The 14,948-nt window shown below is 41.2% G+C and overlaps 1 protein-coding gene across 2 annotated transcripts in view; it reads right to left on the bottom strand.

The window, feature by feature from the left end:
- psmd14 (proteasome 26S subunit, non-ATPase 14) overlaps window positions 1–14,948 on the bottom strand; it is a 106,236-nt gene continuing 91,288 nt past the window's right edge. For both annotated transcript variants that reach the window (XM_048598998.1, XM_048598997.1), the window contains exons 9-11: window positions 13,163–13,288; window positions 12,932–12,994; window positions 1–360 (exon numbers count right to left, since the gene is read on the bottom strand). In XM_048598998.1, the coding sequence (XP_048454955.1) occupies window positions 262–360; window positions 12,932–12,994; window positions 13,163–13,288 (288 nt within the window). In that variant the 3' untranslated portion in view covers window positions 1–261. The remainder of the gene's footprint in view (window positions 361–12,931; window positions 12,995–13,162; window positions 13,289–14,948) is intronic.

Raw genomic sequence — 14,948 nt, 5'->3', positions numbered from 1 at the left:
TTAAAATCAAACTTGGATATGAAGTTTAATCTTCATTTTTTTAAACACGGAAAATAAAGACAAAAAGGCAGGATCCATCTTCTTAACAATGGAATCAAAATAAGCAATGATAGGTTGCTCAATGACATCATTGTTCGCAGCTCCCAACGTCTATAGTTTTTGTAAGTAAAGCCTTTAGCGGCCTCAGTATTACAAGTCATCAAACATTAATGACAATTTAAAAAAAAACAATGCATTCGTCCTTTATAGCATTACAGTTCATTATTTAAATACAACTGTATCCAACATGGCTGCTAGGCACTGCACGATATTTGAAGTCATCACAACATCCACATGCTCTTCCAAATGGCGTTTTGGATCCTATGAAACAATTAGGTTACAAGTTATTGAACAAATAGATTATTTTCAAGCTAGCCAGTTATTTTCCAGAAAAAAAAGTACATTTATCTAGATTCTTACATTTTAAGTACTCTAAAATGGCATCAAAAAAGGCCATTATAATATCTACATTCTTCAGTAACATTAACAGTCCAATTTAGCCAATGCAACTGAAAATATTTCAATGCAATTAAAATCTAAAATTAAAAGAACTTACATTCCATATCAGAAAAGGTAATAATTTCTGCATATAATTCATACTTTTGAGATTATTACCACAGCTCAATTCAGCAGAGAGATCAAATCAGTCACCAAAATTCCCAGGCTGGATTACAGTTTAGAACAGTGGTTCTCAAACTAGAGGCCATGAAGACTTTACAGGAGAATCCACAAAACAATGTGATTGGGCCTGTCAGTGTACCTGCAGTTGATCATTAGTTTGATTTCCTTTGTCCACTCAAGTGACACAACAGAGTGCTCACCAGACAATTGGACGTTAAGCCTGGGAGTGTAATGCACCTGCACAATGAGATATTGGTTCTCACTGCCAAGTGTGCACTTTGCCATGGCAGCTCCAGAAACAGATATCAGATTAGAGTAGTTAGACATAGAACATCGAACATTACAGCGCAGTACAGGCCCTTCGGCCCTCAATGTTGCGCCAACCTGTGAAACCAATCTGAAGCCCATCTAACCTAAACTATTCCATTATCATCCATATGTTTATCCAATGACCATTTAAATGCCCTTAAAGTTGGCGAGTCTACTACTGTTGCAGGCAGGGCATTCCACGCCCTTACTACTCTCTGAGTAAAGAACCTACCTCTGACATCTGTCCTATATCTATCACCCCTCAATTTAAAGCTATGTTCCCTCGTGCCAGCCATCACCATCCGAGGAAAAAGGCTCTCACTGTCCACCATATCTAATCCTCTGATCATCTTGTATGTCTCTATCAAGTCACCTCTTAACCTTCTTCTCTCTAACGAAAACAGCCTCAAGTCCCTCAGCCTTTCCTCATAAGACCTTCCCTCCATACCAGGCAACATCCTGGTAAATCTCCTTTTCAACCTTTCCAATGCTTCCACATCCTTCCTATAATGCGGTGACCAGAACTGTACGCAATAGTCCAAGTGCGGCCGCACCAGAGTTTTGTACAGCTGCAACATGACCTCATGGCTCCGAAACTCAATCCCTCTACCAATAAAACCTAACACACCGTACGCCTTCTTAACAACACTATCAATCTGGGTGGCAACTTTCAGGGATCGATGCACATGGACACCGAGATCTCTCTGCTCATCCACACTACCAAGAATCTTACCATTAGCCCAGTACTCTGTATTCCTGTTACTCCTTCCAAAGTGAATCACCTCACACTTTTCCACATTAAACTCCATTTGCCACCTCTCAGCCCAGCTCTGCAGCTTACCTATGTCCCTCCGTAACCTGCAACATCCTTCCGCACTATCCACAACTCCACCGACTTTAGTATCATCCGCAAATTTACTAACCCATCCTTCTACGCCCTCATCCAGGTCATTTATAAAAATGACAAACAGCAGTGGCCCCAAAACAGATCCTTGAGGTACACCACTAGTAACTGAGCTCCAGGATGAACATTTCCCATCAACCTCTGTCTTCTTACAGCTAGCCAATTTCTGATCCAAACTGCTAAATCACCCTCAATCCCATGCCTCCGTATTTTCTGCAATAGCCTACCGTGGGGAACCTTATCAAACGCTTTACTGAAATCCAAATACACCACATCAACCGCTTTACCCTCATCCACCTGTTTGGTCACCTTCTCAAAGAACTCAATAAGGTTTGTGAGGCACGACCTACCCTTCACAAAACCGTGTTGACTATCCCTAATCAATTATTCCTTTCTAGATGATTATAAATCCTATCTCTTATAATCCTTTCCAACACTTTACCCACAACCGAAGTAAGGCTCACTGGTCTATAATTACCAGGGTTGTCTCTACTCCCCTTCTTGAACAAGGGGACAACATTTGCTATCCTCCAGTCTTCTGGCACTATTCCTGTAGACAATGACGACATAAAGATTAAAGCCAAAGGCTCTGCAATCTCCTCCCTAGCTTCCCAGAGAATCCTAGGATAAATCCCATCCGGCCCAGGGGACTTATCTATTTTCACACTTTCCAGAATTGCTAATACCTCCTCCTTATGAACCTCAATCCCGTCTAGTCTAATAGCCTGTATCTCAGTATTCTCCTCGACAACATTGTCTTTTTCCTGTGTGAATACTGACGAAAAATATTCATTTAGCGCCTCTCCTATCTCTTCGGACTCCACGCACAACTTCCCACTACTGTCCTTGACTGGCCCTAATCTTGCTCTAGTCATTCTTTTATTCCTGACATACCTATAGAAAGCTTTAGGGTTTTCCTTGATCCTACCTGCTAAAGACTTTTCATGTCCCCTCCTGGCTCTTCTTAGCTCTCTCTTTAGGTCCTTCCTGGCTAACTTGTAACTCACAAGCACCCTAACTGAGCCTTCATGCCTCATCTTTACATAAGCCTCCTTCTTCCTCTTGACAAGAGATTCAACTTCTTTAGTAAACCATGGTTCCCTTGCTCGACCACTTCCTCCCTGCCTGACAGGTACATACTTCTCAAGGATACACAGTAGCTGTTCCTTGAACAAGCTCCACATTTCAATTGTGCCCAGCCCCTGCAGTTTCCTTCTCCATCCTATGCATCCTAAATCTTGCCTAATCGCCTCATAATTGCCTTTCCCCCAGCTATAACTCTTGCCCTGCGGTATATACCTATCCCTTTCCATCGCTAAAGTAAACGTAATCGAATTGTGGTCACTATCACCAAAGTGCTCACCTACCTCCAAATCTAACACCTGGCCTGGTTCATTACCCAGGGGCAACATGGTGGCACAGTGGTTAGCACTGCTGCCTCACAGCGCCAGGGACCCGGGTTCAATTCCAGCCTCGGGCGACTGTCTGTGTGGAGTTTGCACATTCTCCCCATGTCTGCGTGGGTTTCCTCTGGGTGCTCCGGTTTCCTCCCACAGTCCAAAGATGTGCAGGTTAGGTGGATTGGCCATGCTAAATTGCCTGTAGCGTTCAGGGAGGTGTAGATTAGATGGGTTATAGGGGGATGGATCTGGGTGGGATGTTCCGAGGTTCAGTGTGGACTTGTTGGGCTGAAGGGCCTGTTTCCACACTATAGGGATTCTATGAGACTGATTTACAAACCTTGCAGAGCAGACAATGAGCTCTACACACTGGAAATACACTGAAATTCCTTGGGCTAGGGATGGGTGCTGTAAAAAAGGTGCTGCCATATAAGCCTTATCCAAGCCAAACTTTATTCACGGAGCAAGGCAACTGGGCCTGTGGCTGAACATGAACTGAAGCTGTGGTCTCTGTTGCTGGACGTGCTCCAATCACAAAAATGCTGCACACTAGGCATTATATCAGCAATACCACTGCAAAGCCAGAAGAAAACATCCTAAAACACTTAGGAACTGAGCAGGGAGTTTGTGGGAGGTAGAGGGATGCACCTCTGATGGTGCCAGTGTTCATTATAGGAGCCATCAAACTTAATTCCACTCTGGAAAGAGCAGAGTCACGTGCATAAGTATTCAACAGGCATTATGCGTGAACCTAAGATTACCTTCCAGCTGAATGTAACACCTGAAGGTTTGACATCAGCAGTTATATCAATTTTCACTAAAGCAGACTGCCCAAGCAAAACCTATTGCAAATTCCTTTAAAAGGACACTGAACTTTCGATTCTGAAATGTAAATATACAAGGAATTCATAACATAGTTTAGATGGGAGAATGGGTCTGCAATTATTAATCCATTTGAGAAATGCTCCTTCAACCAAAAAAGTTTGGGAACTATTAATTTAGAATATACTAAAGGATGTCAACTGTTAATATTATGGTTAATTATATTTTCCTTCTACACAATATTATTCAGTAAAGATACTTGTCCAGTTTGTTGTGTTTCTGTTCATTTGGAATTGACCACAATGAAGATAATTCAGATTAGAGATAGTAAAATATAACTCAGTTATTTGAGCTAGTTACAGGAATGGAAGAACTACACACAAAACTTCTCATCCAAATTAAGACAGTGCCTTGAAATTGTAGGTTTACAGTGACTTTGCAAGTTTTATTATTGCAACTTGCTGCTTTCACAAAGAATCAGTGTCACTGAGGTAATGTGCATCTTAAAATGTCCTCCTGTTCTACTCAATCATCTGAAAAATGTTATGACTAGTGATGGTTCAGAGGTGCCACTTCTACCCCAGTGAGACGGTTAAGAAGTTTGTACCACTCCAGGTATACACAAGATGTGGGCATCATTGGTGAGGCCAGCATTGACAGCCTACCCTTAACTGCCCTGGAAAAATTGGCAATATGCTGTCTTCTTGAACCACTGCAGTCTTTGGGGTAAGGGTACTGGTACACTACAGAGCTGTTAGGAAGGGAATTCCAGGTTTTTGACTTTCAACAATGAAGGAACAGCAATATAGTTCTAAGACAGGATGATGTTCAAGGAAAACTTTGAAGTAGTTTTGTTCCCACATTAGCACATAATCTAGGTTGATGCAGCATTCAACTATCAAAAGTACCATCGTTCAGAGGAGATACTAAATCATAGTCCCATCCGCCCTGAAGTGAAGGTAAAACATGCCATAACAGCATCTAAGGTTCTCCTCATTGTTCTGATGAATATTTATCCCTCACTAAAATGTTAACATTGCTAAAAAAATTCTAATATTTACCTCATTGCTGTAATTGGTATCTTCTTGCTACATTACAGCAGTGACTGAACTTTAAAAGTAGTTCATTAGTCTTAAAGCTCCTTGAGACATCTTGGCTGTGAAAGGTATATATAAATTTTTCCCTTTTGTTTAAAAAGGAATTCCTAAATTCATTGGCTGTACACTCTTCAGAACTGTGCCACTGAGCCTAATTGTCTCCCTCTGTCCCTTCTGCTAAACTGCATCCCTTACTCCTCTCTCCTTTAAATTCCTTTGGCTACTTACCTGCCCATTTTGATAGTCTATGTTCTGTGGAATCAAACAGTATGATCCTCACTGTTTATCACAGATCAAAGTTTTGACAAATTTAAACATTTTACTCGATTACAATGTCCAAATCAATTATGTACATTATAAAGTGATCCTTACACCAATTTTTAGAAAACCCCAGTCTTTCCAGGACACCATCAATTTTCATCTCATCTACTTCCTTTAACATCTTTGCTTCTACTGGTATTTTATTGGTAAACACCTAGAAAGTACTCATTGCATATTCCACCATGCCCCATGCTTTTAAACATATATACTAATGCCTTTGTCCTGAAAAGATGCCACCACACCTATTTCAATCTGCTTAGTAGTTACATGCCAGATGAAGATTTTTGGGTAACCTTTTAGATTAGTTACTTATTTTTAAAATATATTAATGGGAAATGGGTGTCTCTGACTGGGCCAGCATTTAGTGACCATCCGTACTCGGCTGCCAGAAGGTGGTTATGAGATGCTTTCTTGAACTGCTCCAGTCCTTGGGAACCCATGAAGCTACTAGGGGGTGAGTTCCAAGATTTTGACATGGTGTCAGTTAAGGAGAAGCAATATAGTTTGGTATTTGGTTTGGTGGGGAACTTGCAGATAGTGACATTCCGTTGTATCTGCTGCCCTTGTGCTTCCAGGTGGTAGAGAATGCGGGTTTGGATTGAGCTATAGTGCATCTTGGAGACAGTATGCACTGATGCCACTACATAATGAGGAAGGGAGTGCATGTTGATGGTGGTGGATAGCATGCCAATCAAGTAGGTCACTTTGTCATGGATGTGTTGAGCCTCTGGAATATTTTGGAGCTGCACCCTTCCAGGCAAGTTAAGAGTATTCCATCACACTCCTGAATGGGCCTTGCAGACAGTGAACTGGCAATGGGGAGACAGGCGAGTTACACACCGCAGAATTCTTAGAATACCTACACTGTGGAAACAGGCAATTCAACGCAACAAGTCCACACCAATGCTCCAAAGAGCATCCCACCCCAACTCATTCCCATAGCCCTGCATTTCCTATGGCCAATGCACCTAACCTACACATCTTTGAACACTATGGGCAATTTAGCATGGCCAATCCACCTATTTTGCATATCTTTGGGCTGTGGAAGAAAACTGGAGCACCCAGCAGAAACCCATGCAGATAGGGGGAGAATGTGCAAACTCCACACAAACAATCACCCAAGAGTGGAATCAAATCCGGGTCCCGAGCTCTGAGATAGCAGTGCTAACCACTGAGCCACTGTGCTGCCTCTGATCAAAGAATCCCAAAAGTGTGGAAGCAGGCCATTCAGCCCATCAAGTCCACACCAACCCTCTAAAGATCATCCCACCTAGACCCACCCCGACCCACCCCATATCCTATCCCTGTAACCCTGCATTTCCCTTGGCTAATCTACCCAGCCTGCACATGCCTGCACACAATGGGCAATTTAACATAGCCAATCCACCTAACCTGCACACCTCTGGACTGTGGAAGGAAACCAGGGCGCCTGGAGGAAACCCACACATATAAGGGGAGAACTTGCAAACTCCACACAGACAGTCGCCTGAGGCTTGAATCAAACCCAGGTCCCTGGCGCTGTGAGGCAGCAGTGCTAACCACTGAGCCACCAAGCTGCTTTTTGTTCCTAGTCTCTGACTCTTCTTATTGCTACAGCATTTATATATAGCTACTGCAGTTAGCTAGAGCTATGGTAACACTCAGGATGTTGATAATGGAGTATTCGGGATGGCCAAGCCATTGTTTGTCAAGGGGAGAGTGTAGATTCACTATTGTCAGAGATAGCCATTGTCTGGCACCTGTGTGGTCTGAATGGTCCTTGCCATACGATTCTCATAACCTCTCTTTGCCAGTCTTGAGAAACTTGACATGCATCACATACCTTTTTGTTTCATCACATTCTCTATTTTCCTCATCACACATAGAGTCATGACTTAGGCTCATCTGCTGCTCCCTCTTGTTGGAATATACTGGGCTTGTAACTGAAACATCCCCTCTTGCAGGTTACCCACTGTATCTTAACCACTTTTCCTGTCAATCTTTGGTTTCAATTTGCCATGGCTAGGCTCCGTCTCATCCCATTCATGTTAGCCTTCTTACAACTTAGAAGTTCTACTTTTAAGTTGTTCCTTCTTTTCACTATTACTACTCTAAACCTTATATTTAGATCATTTTTACTTGAGGTTCTCCCACAACACTTGGTCAGCTTGGGCCACCTGATCCCCAACACCAGATCCAATAAGAGATAGTAGGAACTGCAGATGCTGGAGAATCCGAGACAACAAGGTGCAGGGCTGGATGAACACAGCAGGCCAAGCAGCATCATAGGAGCAGAGAGGCTGACGTTTCGGGCCTAGACCCTTCATCAGAAAAGGGGGAGGGGAAGGGGGTTTTGAAATAAATAGGGAGAGAGTGGGAGGCGGATAGAAGAGGGATAGAGGAGAGGATAGGTGGAGAGGAAACAAACAGGTCGAAGAGGCGGGGATGGGGCCAGGAAAGGTGAGTGTAGGTAGGGAGTTAGGAAGGGGATAGGTCAGTCCAGGGAGGACGGACAGGTCAAGGGGGCGGGATGAGGTTGGTCGGTAGGAGATGGAGGTGCGGCTTGAGGTGGGAGGAGGGGATAGGTGGGAGGAAGAACAGGTTAGGGAGGCAGGGACGAGTTGGACTGGTTTTGGGATGCGGTGGGGGGAGGGGAGATTTTGAAACTTGTGAAATCCACATTGATACCATTGGGCTGCAGGGTTCCCAAGCGGAATATGAGTTGCTGTTCCTGCAACCTTCGGGTGGCATCGTTGTGGCACTGCAGGAGGCCCAGGATGGACATGTCGTCTGAGGAATGGGAGGGGGAGTTGAAATGGTTCGCGACTGGGAGGTGCAGTTGTTTGTTGCGAACCGAGCGTAGGTGTTCTGCAAAGCGGTCCCCATCCCAGGCCCCAAGAAGACTTTCCACATCAAGCAGATGTTCACCTGCACATCTGCCAATGTGGTATACTGCATCCGCTGTACCCGGTGTGGCTTCCTCTATATCGGGGAAACCAAGCGGAGACTCGGGGACCGCTCCACCTATCCTCTCCTCTATCCCTCTTCTATCCGCCTCCCACTCTCTCCCTATTTATTTCAAAACCCCCTTCCCCTCCCCCTTTTCTGATGAAGGGTCTAGGCCCGAAACGTCAGCCTCTCTGCTCCTATGATGCTGCTTGGCCTGCTGTGTTCATCCAGCCCTGCACCTTGTTGTACCAGATCCAATAATGCCTCTTTCGTATTTGGATTAGGAACATAGTGATTAAGGAAGTTCTCCTTAACACATTCCAGAAATTCCTTCTCTCCCTTCACTTTAACAATAGCTTAATGAATATCTGGATAATTAAAGTCCTCCAATGTTACCACACTATAGTTCTTGCACATATCTGATTTTCCTGCACGAATGTTTCCCTCTTTCTTTCCTTGTTTAGAGGTAAATGGGATACTCCCTGTAGCACAATCTTTTTTGCTCAATTAACCAAATAGATTCCATATGCTCTTAAAAGGCATTCTCTTCCCAAGAGTACACTGTCTTTCCCGATCAGTGCTGCCACCTTACTTTCCCTTTCTCCTTCACTATCTTTCTAAACATTTTGTATCCTTGACAATTGAAGCACTCAATTCTCACCTTTTTAAGCCACATTTCCCTTTTTGCTGCTCCAACATAGTTCTGCATGATATTTTTTGCTCACAGCTTACCAACACAATTCACCATCTTTGTACATTTACATACATTTATTCTAAACCTGCTTTTATATTCCTTGTATTTTTCATTAATCTAATTTCATGTAATATTGTACTACATCCTTCTCCAGTACCATCCAAAACGCTCACTTATGCATCATATTTCTCTTTTCTACTTGTATATGCTGGAGCTATTTTCGTTTAAACCCTCCTCTAGCACAGTTAACCAGCCATAACAACACTGGTCTTAGTTCTTTTGAGGTGCAAGATGACCCCTTTGAATAGATGGATCCTGCGTCAGAATTTGTCCCATTGCCCTCATATCCTGCACAGTTATGCATTGATCCTCCTGCTCTTCCCATTTCTACTCTCACTGATGTGAGTTAACTACTTCTGTGATTATGCCATTAATTTTCTTCCTAGCTACTGAAAGTCAGACCACATGACCTCAACCTGCCCTTTTATGTTGTAGGTTTCAATGTACGATTCTGGAGCATTTTCGTCCCTGTAAAGAATATTCTACATCCTACAATGTCCTTTATCATGCCACCAGGCAGGCAACACACCATGCAGGCTTCGCAATCACAGTGGCAGTAAAGCCCCTATCTATAAAATCTCCAAATGTGACTATCTTTTTACACTTTGGTGTTCCTTCTTGAGTATATTCATTGGTGCCACAGCCTGGCCTGCATGCCTTCAAGGTACTGTCAATCTCCATTGCCGAGTACTGGTTTTTGAGAGTGGCACATAACAGAAAACTCCAGTACTTCCTGATCTTCCTACTCTGCTGGATAGTCATTAATCTACTATTCTGAACTCGGTCTTAACTGTGAGGTTGTCACCTCCTGAAATGTGCAATTTAGGAGACTCCCATGTGCCACAGTGACTCCAGCTGTGTTAAGCTTGGAAAATCTCAGCAGAGGCTCAAACAGCTGGAGATACTTGCTCCCCACACCATCCTCGAAGACACATGAAGTGTCCTAACGTTTCCACATGGAACTGCACTGCCCTTCTTTTCACTTAAACTACTGTAATATTTCTAAACTTCCACTTTGTTGTCCCTTCTTTCTTAGCCTCTATGGTGAAAACTGATTCACTAACCCTCCAATTTCAGTATCATCTGCATGTTTATCTGGCTCATCCTTTAGTGTATGCATCCCTCTTAATTTTTTTTTAAAACTTGTATGTCTGTAGAATTTATTTATATATTCTTTAATATATCCATACTTTGCCAACCTACTTGCCTTATTATCCCTTTGCTAAACTCAAATTTCTTTTCATCATCTTTTACTTATTGTTGCTGGATCACTTGCTTTAAATTTTATTCCTAATTTTTGCAAGGCATCATGGCTATTTCATTTTTCTTTTTCATTGGAATATTTCCCTCCTGAAATCAGGGCAGGACTTATACAGTTAGTGGTAGGGCCCTGGGGAGTTTTACCAAACAAAAAGACCTAGGGGTGAAGGTGCATAGCTCCTTGAAAGTGGAGTCACAGGTAGACAGGGTGGTGAAGGTGTTGTGTGGCATGTCTGCCTTCATTGGTCTGTGCACTGAGTATAGCAGTTGGGATGTCATGTTGCAGCTGTACAAGACATTGATGAAGCCACTTTTAGAATAATGTGTTCAATTCTTGTCTTCCTACTATAAGAAAAATGTTGTTAAACTTGTTATTCTTGTCTCTTTTGTACTTTGACCTATGTTCTCATCCTTTTCTTATATATTCAAATTGATATAATATCCAATGTTTTTAGTCCTCCTTAGATACACTGTCATCAAGGGAATGGCATGAGGCAAGATAAACTGGAAAATGACAACTGTTAGGCTACCAGCATTTGCAGGCTAACTTTTAGACTTCATAAACCAAGAATCAAATTTGAGAGGATTTGGAGATTAGGATAATAATTGAGAATAGCCAACCTTTTTTATATGTGGACAGGCTGTGTTAGTAATGACAACCGTACAGATAAACGGTATCCAATGCACACAGTTTGTATCAATCTTCAGAAGGCATTCCTTAAGTTGTTTTACAGCTTTCTTACAAAATTCAGACATCTAGCTGAAGAAGAAATCTCGTAACATGAATGGAAAATTGACTGGCATACGTGAATCAAAGGAGTTAAACGGAGTATTGTTCAAACCGGAGAGGAGTGGAACTGGAGTGACATAGGAATTAGCATACACAATGCAATATTCAAGTGACACCGAACCAGAGGTTGGAAATCAGCAAAGAGTACTGTAAAATATTTAGAAAGGACACAGTAGCTCAACACAATCCAGGACAAGGCAGTCCACTGGATTGGCACTGCATCTATCAGCTTAAAACATTCACTGCCTTTACCACTAGTGCACAGTGGCATCAATGTGTACAATATACAAGAGGCACTACAACAAATCGTTGTCTCCTGTCACCTTCCAAATCCATGACCTGCCACAATCTAGGTAGCAGCACACAGAACTGTCACGTCCAAGTTTCCCTCCAAGCCATATGCCATCCCAAATTGCAACTACAGTGCTGTTCCTTCATCACTGAGTTAAAAACTTCAACTCTCATCGTAACAATTTGGTGGGTGTACCTACACCACATGGACTGTAGCAGTTCAAGGCAGCGGCTATTAGGAGTGGGCAGAAAATGCTAGTTTTGCTAGCGATGTTCACATCCCAAGAAAGCAAAGGGGGAAAAAAAAGTTAGTGGAATGTGCAAACTAATGTAAATTGCAAATTATGCAAAGAAGCATCAGGTAACATATTTATTAGTAAGGAAATCCAACAAAGAATAGGAATCCAGATTAAGCGGAAAGCTCTACATTACATCTTTCAGTGGTTATGATAACATAAATCATTGAAAGGACCAACATCAGAAGAACAACTGGAGGACTTAAAATAAAATGTTGACATTCTGGGTTTCATGAAACAGGTATACAGAATACAACAGCAATATCACTAAAATATGTACAGACCAATGACTAGACCAAATATTAGAGTGTCACTTGCAGTTTTTGGTGTTTAATCATAGGTAGAGCAGTGCAGATTAATCAGGGTGAGAAATGGTGATTTCAGAAGAGATTTGTGATATGGTGGCACTTTTACAGAACCAAAGATACCCAAAATGAAATTAGCACATCTTTATTTTTATATTTAAATTATAAATAGTGATAATGATGGCAGAAGCCTCAATTTTCAAGTTGGATTCTCTCCCATCCTCATCTTGTGTCACTGGCATATGCTGGAAGGATTTTCAGGTTGATAACCAACCTGCATGGTTCTGTTAAGAGCATACCAAACTAAACACTGAATGGGAATCAACAGTATAATGATAGATGTTAGGAGAACTTTTCTTCCTTGGACATTTGTTAGAGCATGTAATACTTTGTTACTGAGCAATTGAGACAGAGACCAATACATTTGGTGAAAAAAAGTAATTAAACATTGGAAGAAGATCTATTAGTGATAATGCAAGAAAATTCGTTTGCCCTTGCAAACAGCTGGCACTAAGTTGTTGATCCAACGAGCTCCCTCTTTGCCGGAAACATCTATAATTCTGCAAAGGGTACTTGAGCAGTTGGCTTGAATGACAATCTAATTTTAAGGCTAGCTAATCCTTCAAATATCACTCCAGAAATCATAACACCAAGGAAGATCTAAATGAAGATTTGTATACTTATTCATGGTATTTCCAAATTAACTCATACATTATCTTGGTCATCAATTCATCTGTGAATAAACTGATTTTGGGAAAAACATGCTCTAGGTCATTCAGACATTCCATACTTACTTGTTTCCCAACATTTTTAATTGCCAGTTGTTCTGGAGTCATTTTATCCTCCTCCTCTACAGCCTAGAAGGAAAATAAATATTCAAATGTAAAGTTTATCATTATTTCAGGAAAACATTTAAGGCCATTTATTATAAAGTTTTCAAACAAGGAGTAAAACGATTTTTAGCTTGCCATTGTTTTATTAATATTGAGGAGTTACAGTACTCTAGCATTACTATTCTTTATTACCTTGTTGTAATTCTTCGCCAAGTCCAGCATTTCTTTGACAACAGTTTCATTAAGTTTACAATGCTCACTGTAGTCCTGAAGTGTTAGACCCTCCATCCAGCTTTTCTTATGCAAGTTCAACAACATCTGCAGTGATAAATAGAACCCAAGATAAATGCTCATTGACTGAATAACAGGATTTCAGCACAACTTAAAATCTTTAAAATAAATAAACCATTTGAAAATCCTGCACAAATAACAATTAAAATTCTAACCTGTAGCAGGCTAGTAAAATGCCATCAGATGATGGTATTTCAACACATCACAATGCCCATAACCTACATCAGAAGGAGAATAGCCTCTTATAGGAGATTGTGGCCCCGTTAATGATAATAGTGATTACTTCAGTGATAAATATCTGAGGTCTGCAAGAATTTATCCCACTTTGAGTGTTAACTTGGTGGTGTTGGTATATTAAATTGATATTAAATTGATGAAGATTGTACTTTAGAAGGAAATTCTGCCTTAATTTGGATCTCTTGTTCCATACACATAACGTTAATATGCATTAGCAAACCAGTTATAAATTTCCTAGATTTAACCAAAATCTGATTATGAATAAAGGTGCAAGAATAATAACTCATTCTTCTAAGTTACCTTTCAGCTGATCATAATTGTATTATTACTGTGACTTGATTTTATAATGTTCTAAAATCCATTGTCAATTAAAAAATAATCAAACAACCGTAGCCTAGTATTGCTGGATAATTTAAAGCCAATCCTAATGTTCAAAAGATATATTCCATATTCCAAGGGTTAAAAGCTGGATAACCTACAAAGGAAGAAAGAAAGACTTGCAATATAAAGCACTTTTCATGACCATGGCATGTTTCAAAGTGCTACAAATCTGGACTCAGTTTTTGAAGTGTAGTCACTGCTGTATTGTAGAAAGCAGGACAGCTGATTTGCACTCAGTAAACTCCTACAAACAGCTATTCGACAATAACCAGATTATCCACTTTCGTGACGCTGATTGAGGAATAAATATTGGCCAGGATACCAGGACTCCCCCGCTTTTTGTTGTGGAAATGCTGCCATGGGATCTTTTGTATCCACCCACGGAGGCAGATGGGACCTGGGTTTAATGTTGCATTTGAAAGATGGCATATCCAACTGTGCAATGCTCCAATAATACTGCACTGATTTTTGTGCTCAAGGCCTGGAGTTGGTCTCAAATGTAAAAACTTGATTTACAAGCAAGAGTGCAAACAACTGAACAATGGTTGACCCTATAAGTCAAAGTTTCATATCAGAACATACCATAATCCTCTTGTTAAATTCATATAAAACCTTCTTAATCATTAATCAACCTTCTTAGAATTAAAAGCGAAAATAAATATATGCAAGAGAGATTTTTAACGGATGAGGTACAGAGTTGTTGAAAAATGCATGTGGTACTGTCTCCAGTCGTCCATAGGTTTTTGAAAATGTATTTCTGGTATATTCAGCAATAAAGATAAATAATAGTCTACTAGCTGATTTTAAGAGTTTCAGGAGTATTTGGACTTTAGATGATTGACATATTAAAGAGAATGCCCCAACATAGCACAAACCAGCATGTAAAAAATAATTCCTACAGAAATGCACTTCTGACCAACTGGTGCTGGTATTCTCATGTAATAGCCAACAACATATTTTCCATAGAGATAGCAAGAACTGCAGGTGCTGGAGTCAAAGATAACAAAGTGTGGAGCTGGAGGAACACAACAGGCCAGGCAGCATCAGAGGAACAGGGAAGCTGACGTTT

The sequence above is a fragment of the Rhincodon typus genome, chromosome 7 (assembly GCF_021869965.1).
Source record: "Rhincodon typus isolate 14 chromosome 7, sRhiTyp1.1, whole genome shotgun sequence".
Lineage (NCBI taxonomy): Eukaryota > Metazoa > Chordata > Chondrichthyes > Orectolobiformes > Rhincodontidae > Rhincodon > Rhincodon typus.
This window is presented reverse-complemented; position numbering and strand designations above follow the sequence as displayed.